Source organism: Fukomys damarensis, unplaced genomic scaffold (genome assembly GCF_012274545.1).
Source record: "Fukomys damarensis isolate Sample0158 unplaced genomic scaffold, DMR_v1.0_HiC HiC_scaffold_12, whole genome shotgun sequence".
Lineage (NCBI taxonomy): Eukaryota > Metazoa > Chordata > Mammalia > Rodentia > Bathyergidae > Fukomys > Fukomys damarensis.
In genome coordinates, this window is record NW_022900924.1 from 16,608,507 (window position 1) to 16,628,426 (window position 19,920).

A 19,920-nucleotide genomic window follows, 5' to 3' on the forward strand; every position below is an offset into this window, starting at 1 on the left:
CTCCCCCGAGGCCAGGCTGGGGAAGGGGGACAGCGAGAAAGTCCGAGGGCCATCAGGCCCCAGGCCGGGGCCCAGCAGTGGCTGTCCGGGGCTGGGGGACAGGGGGTCTTCAGGCCCTGGCGGAGGCGGGAGAGGCTGCGGGGAGGGGTAGGGTGGCTCGGCGCCCAGCGGGTCCTTGATGGAGTCGTCTTCCGACGGGTCCTCCTCTAGAACGCCAAGACAGACAGACAAGGACAGAGAGGTGGGCCGTGACACAGGGACCACAAGGGAAAATAACCAGGAAGAGAGGGACACAAGCAGAAAGGAGAGAAAATGTGAGAGAGGGGCAGAGATGGACAGAGACAGAGATAACACGAGAGACAGAAAGAAGTCACACGCCGGGGGTGGGGCCGAGAGATGGAAGGAGACAGAGGCGGAGAAGGACAGAGAGGGACACACACAGGGACAGAAGCTCAGAGAGAGAGGGGGCGGGAGAGACGGGACGGAGACAGGTGGGCGGTGGGGGAGAAGCCTCGTGGGTGTCCAGTGACCGGAAGGGCCAACACTGACAGGCCCCTCCAAGTTCTCTACCCCCACCCTCAGGGCTCTGCACAGATGCCTGTTCTGGAAGCCCCTCCCACTATGGGGACATCGCCTGCCACCCTGTGGCAGGGAATCCAGACTCCCCTCCGCCTGTACGGGGCTTTCTGGGGCACCCGCTCTGGGCTGGCCCCATCCCACGCTCTTCCAGGGGCCAGATCCTTTTGGGGGCTTGGGATTGAGTTGTGTGACCTCGAACGTGGATATGGGCCGGCGCCCCGAGGGACAGGCACACAGTGGCGCTCTGTCAGTGTGCACCCCTTGCTTTGTGGCTCTCTTGACACAGGGAAGGCAGTAGTCCTCAGTGCCAGACCCCCCGGCTGAGGGTGCCCCGAGTGACCCCTGAGAATGTCCCTCGTCTCCTACCAGGGCTGGCCAGCAGGCAGGGCTTCTCCAGAAGGAACTTCGGCGTGGGAAAGAAGGCCTCCTTCGCCATGAGCACTGAGTCCTCGGGCTTGGCCATGCCCTGAGGAGACAGGAAGCAGGGCTGAGGGGGCACGGCTGGCAGAGGCTGGGGGCAGCCTGCCCTCGGGGACAGGTACAGTGGCAGGTATGCTCACCTGGGGGAGGCCACAAGTGCTGGAGGCCAGCTTCATGGCTTTCAGGATGCTGCAGAGAAAGTGGGGAGACTGGAAGTCAGCCAGGCCCCAAGCCTGAGGAGGGGCCTCACCAGAGGCACTGACCGCTCACCTCCTGGGTGGATGGCAGCCCTCTGTATCCATCATGGATGGGAAACGTTTGGGAACAGAAAACTTCCAAAAAGTTCCAACAAACAAAACTTGAACCTGTGACCACACGAGCCCCCGTGAAGGTGGGGTGGTGGTGCTGTGCAGGCATCGTGTTAGGAGCCGAAAGGGTCCAGGAGGAGTTCAGGTACCCAGGGGACATGCGTGGGGCCAGGCAGACAGACATTATACCAGTTCCTACAAGGGGCTCTGGCATCTGAAGGTTTTGGCACCCTTGGCCGTCCTGGCCATGATGCCCTGTGGAAACCACGGGTGACCGTATGGCTGGCCCACCGTGTCCGCAGGCCTGAAGTTGTGGCTTGCTAACCTGCGCCGATGTTCCTAGAGGCAGCTGCACCAGCTGATCCCTAGGAGCAGCTGAGCTTATCTGGTCACACATCAGTGCTTGGTTACTACACCTGTGACAAGACAGCCACCTGGCACGACCCCTACTGGCCAGGTGTTGGTCTGGGGAGACAAGAGCACCAGAGCAGCTGCTAGGAGCTGGGGAGGAAGGGAGGGAGGGAGGCGAGAGCCTGTACCTTAGCTCTGTCTTGATCTCTTCATAGTCCGACTGTGCCTGGAGCTTTTCTTCCAGCTTCTGGAAGTGAAACCCAGAAGGTGAGGCTGGCCCAGCGCTCCAAGGCCACACCTCTGCCCGGGTGCCCTCCTGTCTCCTCCCCCAGGACCTGCCTCTATGGCCTCGGACTTGGCTGTGAGCTGCCGCTCCAGGTCGGCGATCTGGCTGGCGGAGGCCTCCTCCAGCTCCTGCAGCGAGTTGCGGAGGTGCTGTGCGTCCTTCAGCAGCCGAAGGATCTCCCTGTCCTTGGAGGCCAGGGCCGCCTCCAGCCGAGGCCCCGAACACAGCGCAAAGCCCACCTTCTCCTGAGGGCAGAGTGGAACTTTGAGGGGCTGCCGACCCAGGACAGGGGGCTGCAGGCTGTCCCACTCCAAGCCCCAAGCAGAATGGAAGGGTCTGTGTGTGGATCTGCTGCAGGCACAGGGTGTGTTCACACTGAAAACTTCAAAAAGTGCTGTGTGATTTCTGTACGTACGCTTCTCATGTAGGCTACACAGCAGTGACAACTGTTAATAATAAGCCACCACCAAGGGAAGCAGTGAGCAGGACGGTGGGGAACTGGGTGCCTACAGCGGGTGGGGGTGTGTGGCCTGGACAAAGGTTCAGGTTTCAAGTTAGTCCGGGTCCCACCCCAGGTGATGTCCTCCTGTCTGGGGCCCTCAGGGTCACACATGTGACCTCGCAGCCTCACTCCCCATTAAGGATGGTTCCTTCTGCCTACTAGCTGATAGCCCAGAGTCCCAGGTTTTAGGAAAAGGCCCCTTTGTCCCAGATGAAGATGTAGAAGGTATTGTTTGAGGGGACCTCAAGTCACACCAGTCTCAGACTCACCTCCAAATACATTTAAGAAGCATTAAACGTGAATGTACACACACACACACACACAAACACACACACACAAAACCTACCACTACCAACCCCAGCTTTCTTGCATGGAGATAAATGCCAATTAAAACAGGAAGCGGATGCCATTAATACTATAAATTAATTAGCATCAAGCGCCACTGTTGTGAAGAAAAGCTCACCTCCCAAACCAGCCCAGCTCCCCGTGGCTGATTAGCACAGCACTTGCTGGGTTCCAAGGGGGTTAATTAAGAACCACTGGCGAATTCCTCTCAGAGGCATCCCGGGAGCTCTCGCCCCCGCCCTCCACCGCCCGTCTCACACTCCTCACTGTCCCTTTGTGCTGAGTGGCCGGCCAGGCGCGAGGACATGCACACTGTCTGCTGGGACACACACCTGTGGTCGCAGCGCACGCAGCTGCGTGCCTTCCTGGATCCTCACGCTCATGGAAATGCACACGCAGCCAGGAGACACACGGCCATGACACATACAGGTGTGGGTTCAAAGGGGCCATGCGCTCTCATGAGAAGACGACCAAGGGCTCCAAGCATCTGCTGAGCACAGACCAGGAGCCCGGCACCACTGGAGGAGCCGCACGTAATTCTCAGTGAGCCTGGGCGGAGGTGTCGCCTGTGCAGGTGACGAAGCTGAGGCACAGTCCACACGTCCAAAAGTGTGGACTCACAAGCACACACACACACACACACACACAATTACACACGTTTGCACAGACACATTCTAACGCTCAAACAGAAAGAGCCACGCAGATGCCCGGGCCCGGCATCAGGTGGAGTGAGGAGGGGCCCGGGGGTGGAGACTGCCCACCATCCCAAGGAGGAGTCTGAGTCTAAGCCGCAGTGTGCAGAGGTCTGGAAGAAAGGCTGACTGATTTACATAGGGAACCAACACCGGGCTCTCTGGGAAGCAGTGACGGAGACCAGGAGACCACTAACAGCGGCAGGGGGGTTGAATGTGGTGGCCCTGCCCAAAGCTGCCAAGAAATGAGAGCAGGGCTGGGGGCGGGTGGTGCACACCTATAATCTCCGCACTCAGGAGGCTGAGGCAGGAGGATCTTGGTGAGTCAGAGGCCAGCATGGATACACAATGAGCGAGTGCCAGGACAGCCTCCACTACATAGGAAGAGCCTGTCTCAAAAATTCATAGCATGTGGCTGGGTGGGAGACCCTACTGGGAACCTAGGGCTGAGCGGTGGTGTGATACTTCACACCTTGGTTCCAGGTGCCTGCAGGGACTGCAAAACAGCTGGACCTCTCCGTCCCTGGAGATCAAGCTGGGCGGGCTGTCGCCCACTAGCGCCGTCTAGCGGCAGCCACCAGAACGGCACCGCTGCCGCCTGGCTCCTCTCCAAGCGGCAATGGGAATGACCTCCGGTGTGAGACCCCTGGCGTTCTTGGGCGAGCAGAGCTGAGGGAGGCCTCCAAAGGAAGACACTAGACTTCCGCTTAAACAGGGGGCATATGGAAGCTGGAGCTTGAAAAATTAAAAGAACGGTGGCTACATTTTTACCTCGGCAATGAGGATGTGACGCCCCCTGAACACACACACCCGTGTTTGCCTTCTCAGAGATGCGCGCGATCACCCCGATATCCATAAGAGAAGCACGTCCTTCCCGACCCCCTCCTTACCCCGCTGGGCCCCTGGGGGGAGCAGCAGGCCAGGCGGATGGAGCTGTTGACGGAGGCGAGCTGCTCCCGGAGACTTTCCACCTCCCGCTGGGCGGCCTCAGCGCGCTGGGAGGAGAAGGGGTACAGGGGGCAAGAGGTGAGGGGGCCGCACCCCAGACCTGCCACAGGAGCCAGGGGACAGGGCTAGACCTCTGCTGAGGCAGCCCTGGGCCCCCGAGGAGGCGCTGTGGGGTGGGGGCGGCACGCTTTCACCCATCTCTAGGCACGCTGTTCACTTCGTGCGCTTTGAACAAGCTCCCCGGGCCAGCAAGGTTTTTCCGGGCTCTCACGGCATCAGGCAGACCGTGGGGCATCTGCAGATGTGGCTTCCCAGGTCACAAGCTGCTGGAAGTCTGGGCAAGTCACTTCCCCTTCCCAGTCCATTTCCCTTTTGTGAAAGGGGGGCAATGAAAGTGTCAGGAGGGTCCTGAGCAGTAAAAATCAGCACGGCTGGGCATGTTTGTGCACACCTGTATCCCAGCTACTCAGGAGGCTGAGGCAGGAGGATCACCCAGTTAGAGCCCAGCTTGGGCAATTTAGTAAGACCCTGTCTCAAAAAACAAAACAAAATGAAACAAAAACAAACAAACAAACAAACAAAACCCCCCAAGCAAAACTAAAAAAGACAAGGGATATAGGGATATATAGGACAAGGGATATACAGTGCCCCTGGGTTTGATCCCCAGTACTGCAAAGCAAAAAGAATGGATTTTACATCAAATTTTCTAAGAAAAAAATCCAGGAGGAATCATCTAAATGTTAATAATGCAGCCTGTGGCTTTGGGGAGACGTCTGAGCTCAAATCCTTACAACTTCCTGGTTATGTGACCTTGGGTAAGAGCTTTCTCTTTCCAACCTCAGTTTCCTTATCTGTAATGGGGATTCTAAAAGCAACTATCTTCTAGGGTTGTTTTGCAGATTAAGTGGTTTTGGCAGAATTCAACTCACTCTGCATCTGAGCTTGGCATCTAACACATACAAATGTGTCTAATTGGCTTATTTTATTAACATCATCAGGGTATATTACTTAAGCCATTGCTTGAAAAATTGGAAAGGCTGAGGTTACTTAACATTTTTTTCTTTGTGGTGCTGAGCATAGAACCCAGGCCCTCTGCATGCTAGGTGAGAGCTCTGTACTGAATTACTGTGGTTACATTCTTACTCTCAGGGGTGCAGCTGGACACAGTAACACACTGACGCCAGACTCAGACTCCTAGACCCACAGCTGGCACACAGACACTCACAGACATCACGTTGTTGCTTTAAAAAAATTAATTTGTTAACTATGTGTTGGCACCCCACATTTTTCTAGAAAGGGTTCACTTTCATTTTGTTTTGGGAAGGATTTTTGGATGTGTGGGGCTATGGAGAAAAGGCTTTTATGTTGGGGTGGGGTTTTCTGAGCAAATACGAATATAGTTTAGATCTGGGCTACAAGAAAAAACAAGGGCGGGGGATGTAGCTCTGTGGTAGAACACTTGTCCTAACATCCCAACGGCCTGAATTAGATCCGCACCACCCGAGGGGTGGAGGGGTGGAGGGGGTAAAGCCGCGATGATGCTGAACCCAAACTCTGGGTTGATAAGTCAGCAAAGACTCCAGAGTGCTCCTGCTTCCTAGAAGGGGGCAGGTCTACACCCCAAGAAGGAGGAGGCCAGGTCTGGAGATACCCACTTGCCCTGGCTTGTGGAGCTGGGGGTCTAAAACTGGAGTCTTATCTTCCCTGAGACACACATCACACATTTTCAGTCCAAGGCTAGAACTCAGGGTCCTTGCCCTCACCCCCATGATACTAGGGAGAAAGTTTCTCTCCCTCATCTGGCAGAAGATGTGTCTCCAGTGGAACTTTCAGGTTTGTCTCTGCGGATCCTTGCTCAGGGTATAAACTCCAGTACACCTTGGACGACACTGGCTCTGCATATGGTCATCCCCAGGACAGAAAGTGGGCAAACTGGCATGGTGACTACTGTGTCAGTGATCCTGGGACCGGCCGTGTCCACAATCCCTGTGGTCACACTTGGGATGGTATCAGTAACTACAGATACTGAAAACCTAAAACAGTGACATTTTCTTCTCCATGCTTGTCTATGAACAGGTTTTTAGTTTTATATTCAGAAAAAAAGAGCCAAGTGTGGTGGTGCACACCTGTAATCCTAGCACTGGAGAGGCTGAGGCAGGATGATCACAGTAAGTTCAAGGCCAGCCTGAACATAGTTTCCTATTCAAACTACTCTAGGTTTTTTTTTTTTTTTTTTTTTGAGACAAGGTCTTTGTTATATAGTTCAGGCTGGCCTTGAACTCACTATGTAGCCCAGGTTGGCATTGAATTTGGGGCAATTCTCCTGCCTCAGCCTCTTGAGTGCTGGGATTACAGGCATGCAACCCTATCTGGTTGGCAAAAATGTGAAAGTTTGAGGTCATATGGTCCTGGTGCTGTCCTTGGGCAATGGGCCTTCTCATACCCACTGAAGGGAGGGAAACTGGTACAGTCTCACGAAGGGAAGTTTGGCTACTCTGCCAAATCACAAACGTACAGGCCTTTTGCACAGCAATTCCACTTTGAGGATTTACTCTACGTATTAGCTTATGGATGTATGAAATGCTATCTGTACAAGGTTATTTATGGAAGTACTGACTGTAACAGAAAAAGATTGGACACATCACATGTGTTCATCAACAGGCAACTGTGACACCAGTGGTCAGTGAACCTGCTGCTCATCTTATAAATAAAGTTTTATTGGCACCTGGCTGTCTTGTCCATTTATATGTAGTCTTTGCCTTTGTTCTCCCCACCCCCCTACTCCAGTATCTGGGATCGAACTCAGGACCTTATGCTTGCCAGGCAGGTATGGTGCTGCTGAGCTATATCCCTGGACCTTTCCCTTTTTGTTTTTTGAGACAGGGTCTTGCTCTGTAGCTCAGGCTGGCATTAAATTCACTATATAGCCCCGCTAGCCTCGAATTCGTGGCTCAGCCGCCCCAGGGTTGGGATTTCAGGCATGCACCACCATGCCCAGCCTAGCTTTTTTTTGGTCTATGTGGTCTATGCTTTCATGCTGCAATGGTGAAGGTGACTGTGACAGACACCGTGAGGTTTGCGAAGCCGAAGATAATTAATTACTCTAACACGATACAGAAGGTATGCTGTCCCCCGGGTGGGATCGCAGCACATCCACACAGTGGACACTGCACGGGCGGAGATCAGAGGGAAGGACCGGGTTCTAAGCCGACTTGGAGGGAGCCACAGGATACTCATGTGGAGACGAAAGGTACAGCATATTAGCACCTTTGCTTTAAGGAGGTTAAAGCTGGCATGGTGACACACACATGTAATCCCAGCGCTCTGGGAGCCTGCGGCAAGAGAACCCCAAGTTTCAGTGACTTAGTGAGGCCCTGCATCAAAATAAAAATTAAAAGGGCTAGGGGTGCAGCTCATTGTGAAGGCCCTGGGTACAATCCTCAGTAGTGTGGAAAAGGACGAAGAAAGGAGGTGGAGGAAGAAAGGGACAGGAGGAAAGGGAGAGGAAGGAGAGAGGAAGAGGATGAGAAGATAACGTAGACTAGGTGTGGGGGCCCAGGCCTGTAATCCCAGCACTCGGGAGGCCGAGGCAGGAGGATCGCTGTGAGTTCAAAGCCAGCCTGGGCTACATAGTGAGAGACTGTCTAAAACAAACAAACAAACAAACAAACAAACAAGCCAGAGGTTAAAGTGGGCTTGTGAACGGATTGCCCATCTGAGGGAGACCCCAGAAAGCAGAGAGGAAGCTATGAGGCAGGGGAACTGGAGAGACAAGGAGTTTCCTAGGATTCCTTTGTATATCTTTCTTGAGTTTTGAACTATGTAAATGAATTACATATTTAAAAAATTGAAGTAAAAATGCATTCAACTCCTACAAAATGGGACCGATTTAATGGTTGTTTCAAAACACATGGGGGGGCGGGGTGTTAATGGGGCCGCAGCAGCACCAACCCAACCCAGGGCCCAGTGGGGCATCCTGCCCTGTGAGAAGAAATCTTCTGGTAGTTTCTCGTGGGGGCAAGGACTTGAAATCAACCTTTAAAAAATTTTTTTTCTTGAGCCAAGGTCTCACTGTGTAGTCCAGGCTGGTCTGAGCTCACGATGTAGTTCAGGTTGTCCTCAAACTCACAGTGATCCTCCTGTCTCAGCCTCTGGAGTGCTGGGATTACAGGCTTGCATCACCACACCTAGCTGAAATCAACCTTATCTGAATCTTCCCTGCAGCAGGGTTCACCCTGCCCTTTGTCGCTGTGGTGCCTTCTGCCCTGCCTGAACTCCCTTAGGGAACGGAACAGTGCAGGACTCTGCACCCAGTCCCAAAGAGCTCTCTTCCAAGCGGCCTCCCTCAACAACCTCCTGAAAGCAACACCAGGTGAATGGGCCCAGCCCGAGACCCTGCTGGTAGTGCTTAGCCACACCCCCAGCTGCTGGCATCTCACAGAACCAAGGACGGATGTAGAGGGTACACCAGACTCCAGACTGGATCTCTACGGCCCCAGCTGGCTCCCTTCAAGGTCCTTCCAGACTCTGCCCCTCACTTGCCAACATCCGAAGCCCGGGGAGGCGGGGACTCGGGACCAGGTTGGGTCTTGGGGAGAGGGCCTGAGGGAAGGCTGCGGGTGTACACAGGGCTCCCTGTGGCTGTGACAGAGCCAGGTGGCCGAGGGGACCTGGAGGGGGCTGGGCAGCCTCTGATGCATCTCCTGCCCCCGTCCCTGGCTCCTTCTGTCTTGCTAGAGACCCCTGTGTCACAGCTCAGCATGCGGACCTGCCCTCACGGGCTGAGATCTCAGGGTGTCTGCTGTACCCCCTCTTCCTGCATCGGGTGACCCCAGGGAGCACCAGGAAGGGCTGCTCGGTTCCCTCTGCCTGGATGTCCTCTCACTACAGTCGCTGTTTATTCTCTAAGCCTGCTCTGCATCTCTTCTCCCAGGACCTTTTTTTTTTGGTACCGAGGATTGAACTCGGGCCGTTATGCTTATAAGGCAGGCACCAGAACCACTGAGCTACATCCCCGGCCCTCCCAGGACATCTTTCTGCCACCCTGCCGGCCGCCCTCCCGGCGTTTCAGGGCCCATGTGCATCTCTAGCCCAGCAGTCCTGCCTGGGAGCAGCACTTGCACACACTTGGCACACAGGTCCCCTTCCCCTGGCACCCCCGCCCCCGCCTGGCAGAGCCTCTCACCTGGTTAGCTTTCTCCAGGTTCGTCATGATCAGGCCGACTTCATCTGCCCTGAGACACAGAGATGAGGCCCTGAGGGGGCTTCTGGCAGCCAGCGGGCCCCCGGGCCCCAGCACCCAGCCTCAGTCCGAACTCCAGTCTCACAATGGGACTGCCATCGAGGCTGCCTTCCCCGCTTCCCACCAGACGGAAACCAGGCTGTGGGCCTCGGCTCTGCCACTCCTCACACCAGAAGCAGCCTGGCCTCCTGTCGCCAGCGGGACTCCGCTCTAGGGCACCACCTGGGCCTCTGCCCCGCCACGCCTCCCTTCTGTCAGAGAACAGCCCAACTACCCCCGTGGTGCCCACAGCCCTCCGACCTCCAGCAGAGCGTGCGAGCCAGGCCTCCCCTCTGCCCACCGGGGCCACACACCCTGCGCGAATGCTCTGGGCCTCTCGGCACAGCAGTCCTCACTCGGTCCTCATCACCTGCCTGGGGAGCCGCCCTGGATAAGTCCTGTCCTCCTTATTCCTGTCTGCCGGGGACAGTGCTGAGCAGTCAGCCGACCGATGAACCCCGCTATCAGCTACTGCTTGTCCCCTCTGACTGGGGACAGAGTCACACTCTCGTGTTTTTCCCAGGGGCCCAGCACAGGGCTGGATAAACAGCAGGTGCCCAATAAATGTTTATGGAAGGAGTGACATCTTAAGAGCTCAGAGTAATTTAGGTGACGTTACTTGGCCCCCAGGCAGTGGCGGAGGCGGCCCCACGTCCCAGGTGGTCAGTTATGGCTTGTGATGCGGGACGGCACAGCAAAGGGGGACAGCTGTGCACCTGGGGTGGGGGAGCAGAGCTGCTTAGTGAAATGGGGACTCAGGCAGAGATTTGGGGGGAGGAGGGGAGGCGCACCCGGCAGGGCGCTCACTTACTTGGATGCCGCCTCCTCGTCGTATTTCCTCCGCAGCTCTATTAGCTCGGTCTGCGTGGTCTTTAACGCTGGAAGTTAAGAAGCCGGATGAGGCCCCCACTCCATGGTGGGAAGGGCTGAGCCTCCCTGGGGTGAATACCCCACTGTGGGCCTGACGTGGCGTGAGAGTGGGGGAGCAAGGGAGCCGAGGCAGGTGGTGGGGTAGAGGGGCTCGGACGGCGGGAGCAACCCAGGGGGCAGGGCAGGGGCATCTTGGAGCCTGGGCTGGATGGGAGCAGGGGCGGGGGTTCCTGGCCCCTGGCCTGCTGAGTCTCTGGTCTGGCAGGCAAGGGGACAGGTGGGGTGACAGCCCAGTCTCACAGATGTCCTGTGAATGAGCAGTCTGCACAATGCCAGCTCTGAGCACTGGGAAAGTCCGAGGATGGCCCACGGATCCACGCAGTGGGGTCTGCCGGTTCTGCCAGACGGCCAACCTCACCCCGCTGCCGTCCCTCTCCTGACCACCCGCTTGGTCCTGCAGGCATTGCGCATGCTGCCCTCTTCGGTCCTCGTTGCGTGGCCTCTGGAGATGGAGGCCGGGACCCGCTGGCAAGGTGCTTGCCCCCCTGCCCTCCCTTCTCATTCTGGAACCCCTTACCGTGGCATCCCGCTGTGGCCCCGTGTTCCACACACGTACCTGAATGTAGCACCTTGATTTTCTCCTCTGCCTCCCCCAGTCTGGCTGCCAGAGTGATCTGCACTTCTTGGAGGCCCCTGTAGAGGGATGGGAATGGAGTTTGCTGGACCCTGGGCCGGGTCCACTCGGCGTCCTCTACCCTCACCTGCCCCGTGACTGCACCTGACTGTCCTGCCGTCTGGCCGGCTGTGCAGCCCCATCACGGTGGCCCTGCTAAGTTTCTGTAAGGAGTTCTGGAAGCAGAGATTTAGAAGACCAAGCGGCCTTGACTCTCGGCCTGTTTTCTCAAATGTGAAATGGGGTTTCCGGCAGGCTCTGCCTTGGAGGGTGTCGGCAAGCTCGGGTTGCTCTTTTCTTCCATGTCACTAGATAACGTCCCGTCCCAGCCTCCGTTCGTCAACTGATTCCCAGCAAGAGTGCGCCCTCTCCAGTGTGTGGCAGGAACTCGGATACTCGGCCAGCGCAGTGTGGCCCAGGCCTCTCAGCAGAGAGAGAGGGGGTTCCAGCAGGAAGGAAGGAAGGAAGGGGCACCTGGCACTGCCTGGCTCAGTCACGACAGGAAAGGACCTTTGATTCTGACCTCCCCTCCACACACACTCGGGTCTGTGCTGCGCAGACGCAGGGCGTGTTCCTGCCTCATGGCCTGCGCCCTGGCTTCGCCCTCTGCCTGCGATGCCCTTCCCTCCTCAGATGCTCCCGGCAGTGTCTACACCGCGGCACCCTGACAGTGCCTGTCATCACTTAGTACATCATCATCTTTTTCCCGAGTCTTCCTCACTCGGGAAAAGTGTCGTCTGATTTGTCACTGTTGTGTCCCCAGTGCCTGGAATAGGCCGTGGTGCACAGCAGGTAGCTCCTTGAGGACACAGAGTGAGGACTGAGTGAATCAAAGGACAGATGCAGTGACCATCACCACACAGCCCAGAGCCAGAAGTGACTCCTTCGGTACCAGCACCACACCCTCCACTCCTCAGACCCATCTCGCTTCATGATTTTGTTTGTCTTTTTTTTTGAGACAGGGTCTCACTATGCAGGTCGGGCTGGCCTTGACTCACTATGTAGCCCAGGCTGGCCTCGATCTCTTGGCGATCCTCCTGCCTCAGCCTCCCAAATGCTGGGATTACAGGTGTGTGCCGCCATGTCTGGCTCGCTTCATTTCTGCAGCAGACTGGGAGTGAAGGCCACGGGGACAGTCAGTGTCATGTGTCTACTCGGGTAGGGCAGCGCCGCCAGTTCCTTTGCCACACACTCAGGCGTCTGTGCAGACATCCTGCAGATGCCACTCTGATGACACGCGGCTGACTCTATGTAAAGACCTAGCAGCGTGGGGGAACATCAACCAAGCGGCTGAAGGTCTTAGGACCAAACTGGGGAAAGACTGAAGCACCTGTTTCCTGGCAGGGTCTGTCGGATTCCTCAGTTTCAGACTGACTGCGTTAAATACCTCATTATAAAATACCTTGTTAGGGCTGGGGATTTGGCTCAGTGGTTTGGGCGCCTGTCTCGCAAGCGCAAGATCCTGAGTTCGATCCCCGGTACCCCCCAAAAAACCCAAAAATACCTCATTAGAAAAGTTCTATTGGGTCGGGTGCGGTGGTGCACGCCTGTGATCCCAGCACTCGGGAGGCCGAGGCAGGAGATCACTGTGAGTTCAAGACCAACCTGGGCTGCATAGTGAGTTCCAGATCAGCCTCAACTACATAGTGAGACCCTGTCTCAAAAACAAAACAAAACAAAAAAACCCCCCAAAACCAACCAACCAAACAAAACAAAAAAATTCTATTGGTTCTGTTTCTCTGGAGATGCTAATATACCACTATGAGTCCTATTTCTATTTTCCAGATGGGGAAACCGAGGCCCAGGAGAATGGGCCTGCTGGACCGAAAAGCCCTTGCCATGTCCCTTCCCATCTGCAGCTGCAGGGGACCTGCCCTCCCCCACTCCAGGCCAGGCCCACCCACCCTCCTCACTTTTGTTTCTCGGCCTCATTTCTCTGCAGCAAGGTTTCGGTCAGGAGGACTTTCCCGGCGCCACCCGGGAGGCGGGCCGCCTCGGTCAGCGTGGGCCTGGTGAGGGATGGCCCTTCTTTCTGCTCTGCAGGGCGAGAGAGGGAGAAACACCCATGGTCAGGAGCAATGTGACAGGCAGCCGTCAGTGGGTCAGTGTCAGTTCCCCAAACTCGGGCCCTGGAGCGAAGCAGGTGAGTCGCATTCCCACCCCGCCAGCCTTGGACAGCACCCAGTGGAGCTTCCTTGGTCCAACTGAGTCTCCTTTGGCCTTCTTGATTGTCTGTTTAAAAACTGTGGGGAAATATACATAAAATTCACCATTTAAAAGTGACATGCAGGCCGGGCGTGGTGGCGCACGCCTGTAATCCCAGAATTTGGGAGGCTGAGACAGGAGGATCGCTGTGAATTGGAGACCAGCCTGGGCTACATAGTGAGTTCCAGGTCAGTCTCAACTACAAAGTGAGACCCTGTCTCAAAAAAAAAAGTGACATGCAGTATATGCATGATATTGTGTAATCATCACTGCTAATCCTAGACCACTGTCACTGCTCTATAGCTATTAAGCTTTTTCTGTTTTGTTTTGTTTTCTTCTTCTGGTGGTTTGAGACAGGGTCTTGCTATGCAGTTCAGACTGGACTCAAACTCACTTATGTGAGGCATGCACCACCACACGCAACTTTTCTGTTGTTTTGTGGTGCTGAAGATGGAACCCAGAGCCCTGCTTATGCTAAGCAAGTGCTCTACCACTGAGCTACATCTTTTGCCCTTTAAAAATTTTATCTGGAGGCAGGATCTTGCTAAGTTGTCCAGGTTGGCCTTGAACTTATGATCCTCCTGCCTCAGTCTCCTAAGTAGCTGGAATTACAAGTGTGTACCACTATTCCTGGCTTAAATAACTGTTCATTTTCCCCTCCCCAGACCCCGGTGACCACCAACCTGCTTTCTGTCTCTATGGATTTGCCTATTCTAAACATTCCTTATCAAGAGAATCATAGACTGCTTGTCCTATTGGGTAGATTCCCTTACTCAGCACAACCTTACAAAGTATGGCACTCAGGAGGGCAGAACAGTGCCAGGTCTGCAGCCCCTAAATGGGCAGCAATGAGGCAGTCACAAGGGCCTTTCCCAAATACTGCTCCCCACCTCAACCCCCTCTGTCTCACCCACCCAAGGTGAGCCCCAGGTTGGATTTGTTCATTTCCTTGCTTTCAAAAATTTTCATCACTATGATGGGCACAGTGGGACACACCTGTAATCCCAGTTACTTGAGAGGCTGAGACAGGAGGATCACAAGTCCAAAGCTCGAGTAACTGAGCAAGATCCTGTCTCAAAATGAAGCCTAACATGGGCTGGGGATTTAGCTCAGTAGTTCTGGCGCCTGCCTTGCAAGCACAAGGTCCTGAGTTTTATCTCTGGTACAAAAAACAAAACAAACAAACAAAAAACCCAATATAACAAGGGCTGGGGATGTGGCTCAGTGGTGGAGCGCTCACCTAGCATGCGAGAGGTCCTCATTTCCTAGTACCAATGCCAGCAACAATAAAAACCAGAGACAACACAAAAGCAACAACAAAAATGAGAACCAAGACCTGTCATGGAAAGGTACAAGATCCCAATAATGAATGTAACTGTACCGTATACCTAAAATGTACCAATAAACTCAATTAGAAAAAAAAGCAACAACAAGTGTCCATCGAGCACTGTGATCCACGCGGTCCTCTTCAGGCCCTGCAGGTCCATCTGGGACGTGCAGTGTAGCTGTCATATCGTTCTCCCACCCTGACGGCTGTCTGGGATGCAGTGAGTGACCCAGTCTCTGTCACTGGACATCCGGTTGTTCCAGTCTGCACTGTTCCGAAGCCAGTGGCCGGCATCCCTATTGCTGGATCCTAGGTGCGTCCATCTGCAGCCTTACTGGAGAGTGACTTCCAAAGTAGAATCTGGTGGCAGTTGCTTATAGTCCTGTTATCCCATGGCCGTGGTGACCCATGGCATCATCAGACTCATTAACTGGTGACCATGACCAAGGACCTTCCCTGGCCACGTTGTGCAAACTAATGACAAGGTCCCCATCTTCTCCTGCGTCACTTCGTAGAAGTGTCTGCTTGTGCCTTTTAGATTTTCTTTCTTTCTTTATTGGTATTGGGGATCAAACTTGGGTCCTTGCGCTTGTGAGGCAGGTGGTGGCACCACTGAGCTAAATTCCTGGCCCTTTTAGTCACTTTCTGTTGGTGGGATCAGGAACTTCTCTGGCGGGTGGGGCAGGGGAGAGCTGGCTATGCCTGGCTCAGCCCTTGGGGGGTCTGTCCACTCTTCCAGTGTGGGGAAACAGCCCTGGGTGGGATCCAGGCCTGCCCTTCTGAGGGTGGCCCTGAGGTCCCATTCCCACCTTTGCCTGCCTTTGTGGCCGGCTGACACAGCATCCAGGAGCCATTGTGAGAGGCTCACGTAGTCCCCTATGGGCTGACCAGGATTATTCTCTGACCTCCACCACTGGCCATCTAGAGCCTACTTCTAAATGAGTCCTGAGCTACAAGGCTCAAAAGCACAATCATGTATTCCTCACCTAGAACCAGCACTAGGACTTCGGGCCTGTAAGTGCACACAGCCATATGTTCTGGGTCTAGATCCCTAGAGGCAGAAATCAAATGGGATATCACCTAGAATCTGTCATCAGCTCAGAAAGTCTTAAGGCTCCAACTCATCTCCCCTTACTTCTGTGTTCTCTCCATCCTGCCCCTTCTCCTCCTGAACACACAGCAAAACTACATTTCCCAGCCTCCTTTGCAGCTGGGTGTGACTGCAGGCCTGGTTTGGGCCTACAATGGGGTGGAGGTGGAAGGGATGCCTTGGTGCCCAGGCCTGAGTCCCACATACCTGGCAGTGACCTCCACATTCTTCTCTGCTTGTTGGCAGGCTGTCAACATTCATGGTGACTACATGTTACATTTAGAAGTGCTATGTTGCACTACAGGTAGAAGTGCATGACCCGCATAACCTAGGACCCAAAGTGACAGCACAGAGCATTTTCTGCAGTCTCCCTAACCTTCAGTAGCCTCAGCAGTAGTGGTGCCTCAACTTGCCTGTCACCTGAAGTAATAAAGTGCAGCTCCCTGCCCCTCTCCCCCACTGCCCTCAAGGGTGGCCCAGTTTGAAGCTCCAAAGCCTCGGGTTTTGTTAGATACCACATGAAGGTCTGGGGTGCTCTAGGAGGGTCTGATCGGTACCTCTGGGGCCGAGGAGCTCGGGGTGCCTCTTCCACAGGCTGTGGATGTCTCGCCGGGGCTGTGCACTGGGGTCGAAGCTGGGGGGCTGCAGTCTGTCGTCTAGGCTGCGCGCCACTTCAAACGCAGGGACAGGGTCTGCAGAGAAGGAGAGAGCTGGGAGGATGGGGTGGGGATGTGTGGGCTCAGGCTGTGGGGGATCCTTCCATGTGAGCTGGGGGACCATCCACAAGTGCCACCTGCAGTCACTGCCAGCTCAGGGACAGCATGGACTTTTGGCTCCTCAGGCCCCTCCCTGGGGCACATGTGCTTTCCCCAGGGTGTGAGTTTCCTCCTCTGGGGAAGACAGCAGTAGGTTGTCATCATAATGCATTTTCTTGACTTGAAAATGCCACTGATGGTGGCCTTGAGACTGTCCCGCAGACCTCCGACCATTCTGAGCTGCCATGCTCTGAAATGCTATCTGAGGCTCTGCCTTCTGCAGGCCTCCCCAGACAACGCCTGGGCACCACAGGGAAACCAAGGTAGACTGCTCTGTGGGCCAACTCCTGCTTGAGGCCTCCCCTGCAGCCAGCCCCTGCCTCTCTGTCCCCAAGGGTCAAACTTGTCATGTGGTCTGTGGCTCTTCCCACCTCTTCCAGCTTCCTCCCTCCCTCCTAGGGGACCTGGATGACACAATCCTTTGTGTTTAAATGGCAGGTTTCCTAGAAGCAAAATCTTCACCTCCATGTGTGGTGTCTACCAATGTGGCTTCCTCTGCCTGGAATTAGGCTTCCTCTTCCAGCCTACACCTCTGTGTCGTTTTTTCTTCTATCCACTTTGAGCCCAGCCCCAGGGTGCCTCCAGGACATCCCCACTCCCCACACAGGGCAGGTACAAGGATCTCCCCCACCCCATGATTCCTGAGTTACAAGAGCAGTTCCCACGGTCCTCACAGCGCCCCCTGGAGGGTGGCTTGGACCCAACCTGTTTTCATGAATGAGGAAGATGAGACTCAGGGAAGCCAGGTGGTGGGGAGGAGACAGGACCCTGGCTCTCCTGCTGTGGTGGCAGGAAGGCCCCTTGTCCTGGTGTGTGCCCTATTACAGCCCAAGCAGCTGCAGGCGGTATTCATGGGGTCCAGGAAAGCCAGGGCCTCCTCCCCCCAGACCATAGGGCCTGGGGTCTGCTCTGCTCCTTTCTAATTCTCTGGCTCTCTCTCCCAACATCTCCTGCCACCCTGCATTTGCTGGCCATTTCTCTCTGCTGGGGATCAGAGGGATAAAAGAGGATGGACTTTGGAGTCGGACATGTCTGGACTCTGCTTTAATCTGCTTTCTATTTTTGGTACTGGGGATCGAACTGGGGACCTTGCACTTGCAAGGCTGGTGGCAGAACCACTGAGCTAAACCCCCAGTCCTCATCTCGGCATTGCTGTGTGACCTTGTGAGTGACTCTATCTCCCTGTGCCTTATCATAAAAGTATCAATCTTCCAGGACTGTGATGAGGATCCAGGTAAATTGCTCAACGCAGTACCTGAACGTGTCAGCCCAAGACAAACTCTCCTAGCTATCCACATCCTTCTGTGGTCACGTTCGCGTCTCCCTGCAAGGCCACCTAATTACCACTTACTGGGCTACAAACTGCAGCAAGCGTGGGCCAGGGCTACATCTGTGTTTGCTCCCTTACTAAACCACTTGCACCCAGCACCAAAGCCTGACACAGTCTGCCCCAGTGCATTTTTTGCTGGTAGACAATGGGGTAGTGCCTGTATTCCGGGACCTTCAGGTCCGGCTGGAACAAGGTGGCCTTTTGGCGGGACAGTGGAGCTTGTGCCGAGGTGAGCAGGTGCGGCGGAGTGTTGCGCGCTCTCTTCTGTCAGCAGCACCCCCCACACCCCGTCATTAGGCAGGGCCTGCTCAGCAGGGTTCGCCATTATGTCTCCCCGGGCTGATGTAATTATACATTGACATAATTAACCCAGCGAGCGCATTAGGCAGGCCAGCTAAAAATTCATCTATAATTATTTGTTGTGTGCATGCTAATGAGTCCATCTGCACTGCCTTTGTACAACACGAACAAATTAATTTACAAGTCTGGATTTTTTAATAAGTTCAAGGAATCGCTTCCTATTGTGTCTTGTTTTTTGAGAAAGGAAGAAAAAAGCGGCAGTGCTCGCTGGGGTCAGGGAAGTTAGATAAACACAGGAGGCTGTGGGCTGGAGCGGGTGGCCGCGGCCAGCTGGCCCTGGGTCTGGGGAGGAGGCGAAGTTCTAGTTTGAGACTAGGGGTCCAGCTGGCCACGGCAAGCGATCACTCTGGGACGGACAGGACATGTGTCACCCACCTCCTCCACAGGGACAAGGTATTGATGCTCTCCTCTGCTCTGAGGCCCTCAGAGGCTTGGGTGCCCTGTCCTAGGGAGCTGCCCCAGAGCCCCAGTGAGGCCAGTGGCATGGGGGTGTTCGATGCAGGTGTCGTAGGTTTCAAGGCTCTGCTTTTTGCCTCGTGCGTTGTTGTAGAAGATGGGTTGTTAAGCTCACAGAATCCGAAATTCAACTCTGGGCCTAAGTCCCATGGGCCTCAAGTCTTGGTTTCTCTGCCTGAAGAGTGGGAACGGTGTAACACTTCCTGCTTCCCAGGAGGGACTACCGGGGAGATTCAGAATCACCGAGAGGGGATCAGGTGTCAGGTCTGGCTCCTGTTGGCCACATGGCTTCTGGATAGCTAGCGGATGGCTCTGGACCTGTGTTTTCCTGTCTGCAGATGGGCCATGTGTGGAACGTAGCTGAGAGGTGTGCAGGGCACTATGCAGGGCTAAGCACATGGCATGGCTTGCTACCCTGAGAGAAGGTAGGCCAGAGCTCGCCTTGCTGGGAGCTGGCTGTCTAAAAAGTGACACTCCACAGAGTTTGAGGACAGGGTGTGGTTTCATGTTGGCACCAGGCCAGTGATCTTGTCTCAAAGTAACACCACTCTGGGACCTGTAAGTCCCACTGGGGAGGGACCTGTCAGCTGAACTTGTCCCACAGCTCCCCTCTCCCAGTACATATACAGGAAAGCCAGGGTCCGGTGATGTCCATGAAGCCTGCCAGACAGTTGGTGGCACGGTGGAGATGGACCACAGGCCACCCTCTCCCACATTCCCTGCTCCTCCATTCCTGAATTTGAGGGAGGAATCTGTGTGTGTGTGTGTGTGTGTGTGTGTGTGTGTGTGTGTGGGAGATGCTTTGGCCACAGCCAGCTCCAAGCTCTTTACACAGATTTTCGTTACCACCCCATGATGAGGTAGGTGCTCCTGTGGCCTTTTAAGGTGGGGAAAGAGTGTGAAGCAGTGAGGGATGGGCTGGGTCCAGGCAGGTGGGCCTAGCGGGATAACTGGAGGTCCTCGAGTATCTCAGCGGACTCCTAGGAAGCAGCACACCAGAGTTCCCTGGGGAATTCATCAAGCTTGTCAGGCCTCCATCCTGGAGATTCTCTCGCTGATGGTCTGTGTGAACCTACCAGGCC

General features: G+C 55.1%; 1 protein-coding gene across 1 annotated transcript in view; it reads right to left on the bottom strand.

Annotated features, from left to right (window-relative positions):
• The window catches only part of Cux2 (cut like homeobox 2), a 196,572-nt gene that overhangs the window by 14,202 nt on the left and 162,450 nt on the right, over positions 1 to 19,920 (bottom strand). The window contains exons 6-16 of the mRNA XM_033762676.1: positions 16,435 to 16,569; positions 13,169 to 13,292; positions 11,199 to 11,275; positions 10,524 to 10,590; positions 9,617 to 9,665; positions 4,374 to 4,478; positions 1,998 to 2,189; positions 1,847 to 1,905; positions 1,140 to 1,188; positions 946 to 1,045; positions 1 to 206 (exon numbers count right to left, since the gene is read on the bottom strand). Of these exons, the coding sequence (XP_033618567.1) occupies positions 1 to 206; positions 946 to 1,045; positions 1,140 to 1,188; positions 1,847 to 1,905; positions 1,998 to 2,189; positions 4,374 to 4,478; positions 9,617 to 9,665; positions 10,524 to 10,590; positions 11,199 to 11,275; positions 13,169 to 13,292; positions 16,435 to 16,569 (1,163 nt within the window). The remainder of the gene's footprint in view (positions 207 to 945; positions 1,046 to 1,139; positions 1,189 to 1,846; positions 1,906 to 1,997; positions 2,190 to 4,373; positions 4,479 to 9,616; positions 9,666 to 10,523; positions 10,591 to 11,198; positions 11,276 to 13,168; positions 13,293 to 16,434; positions 16,570 to 19,920) is intronic.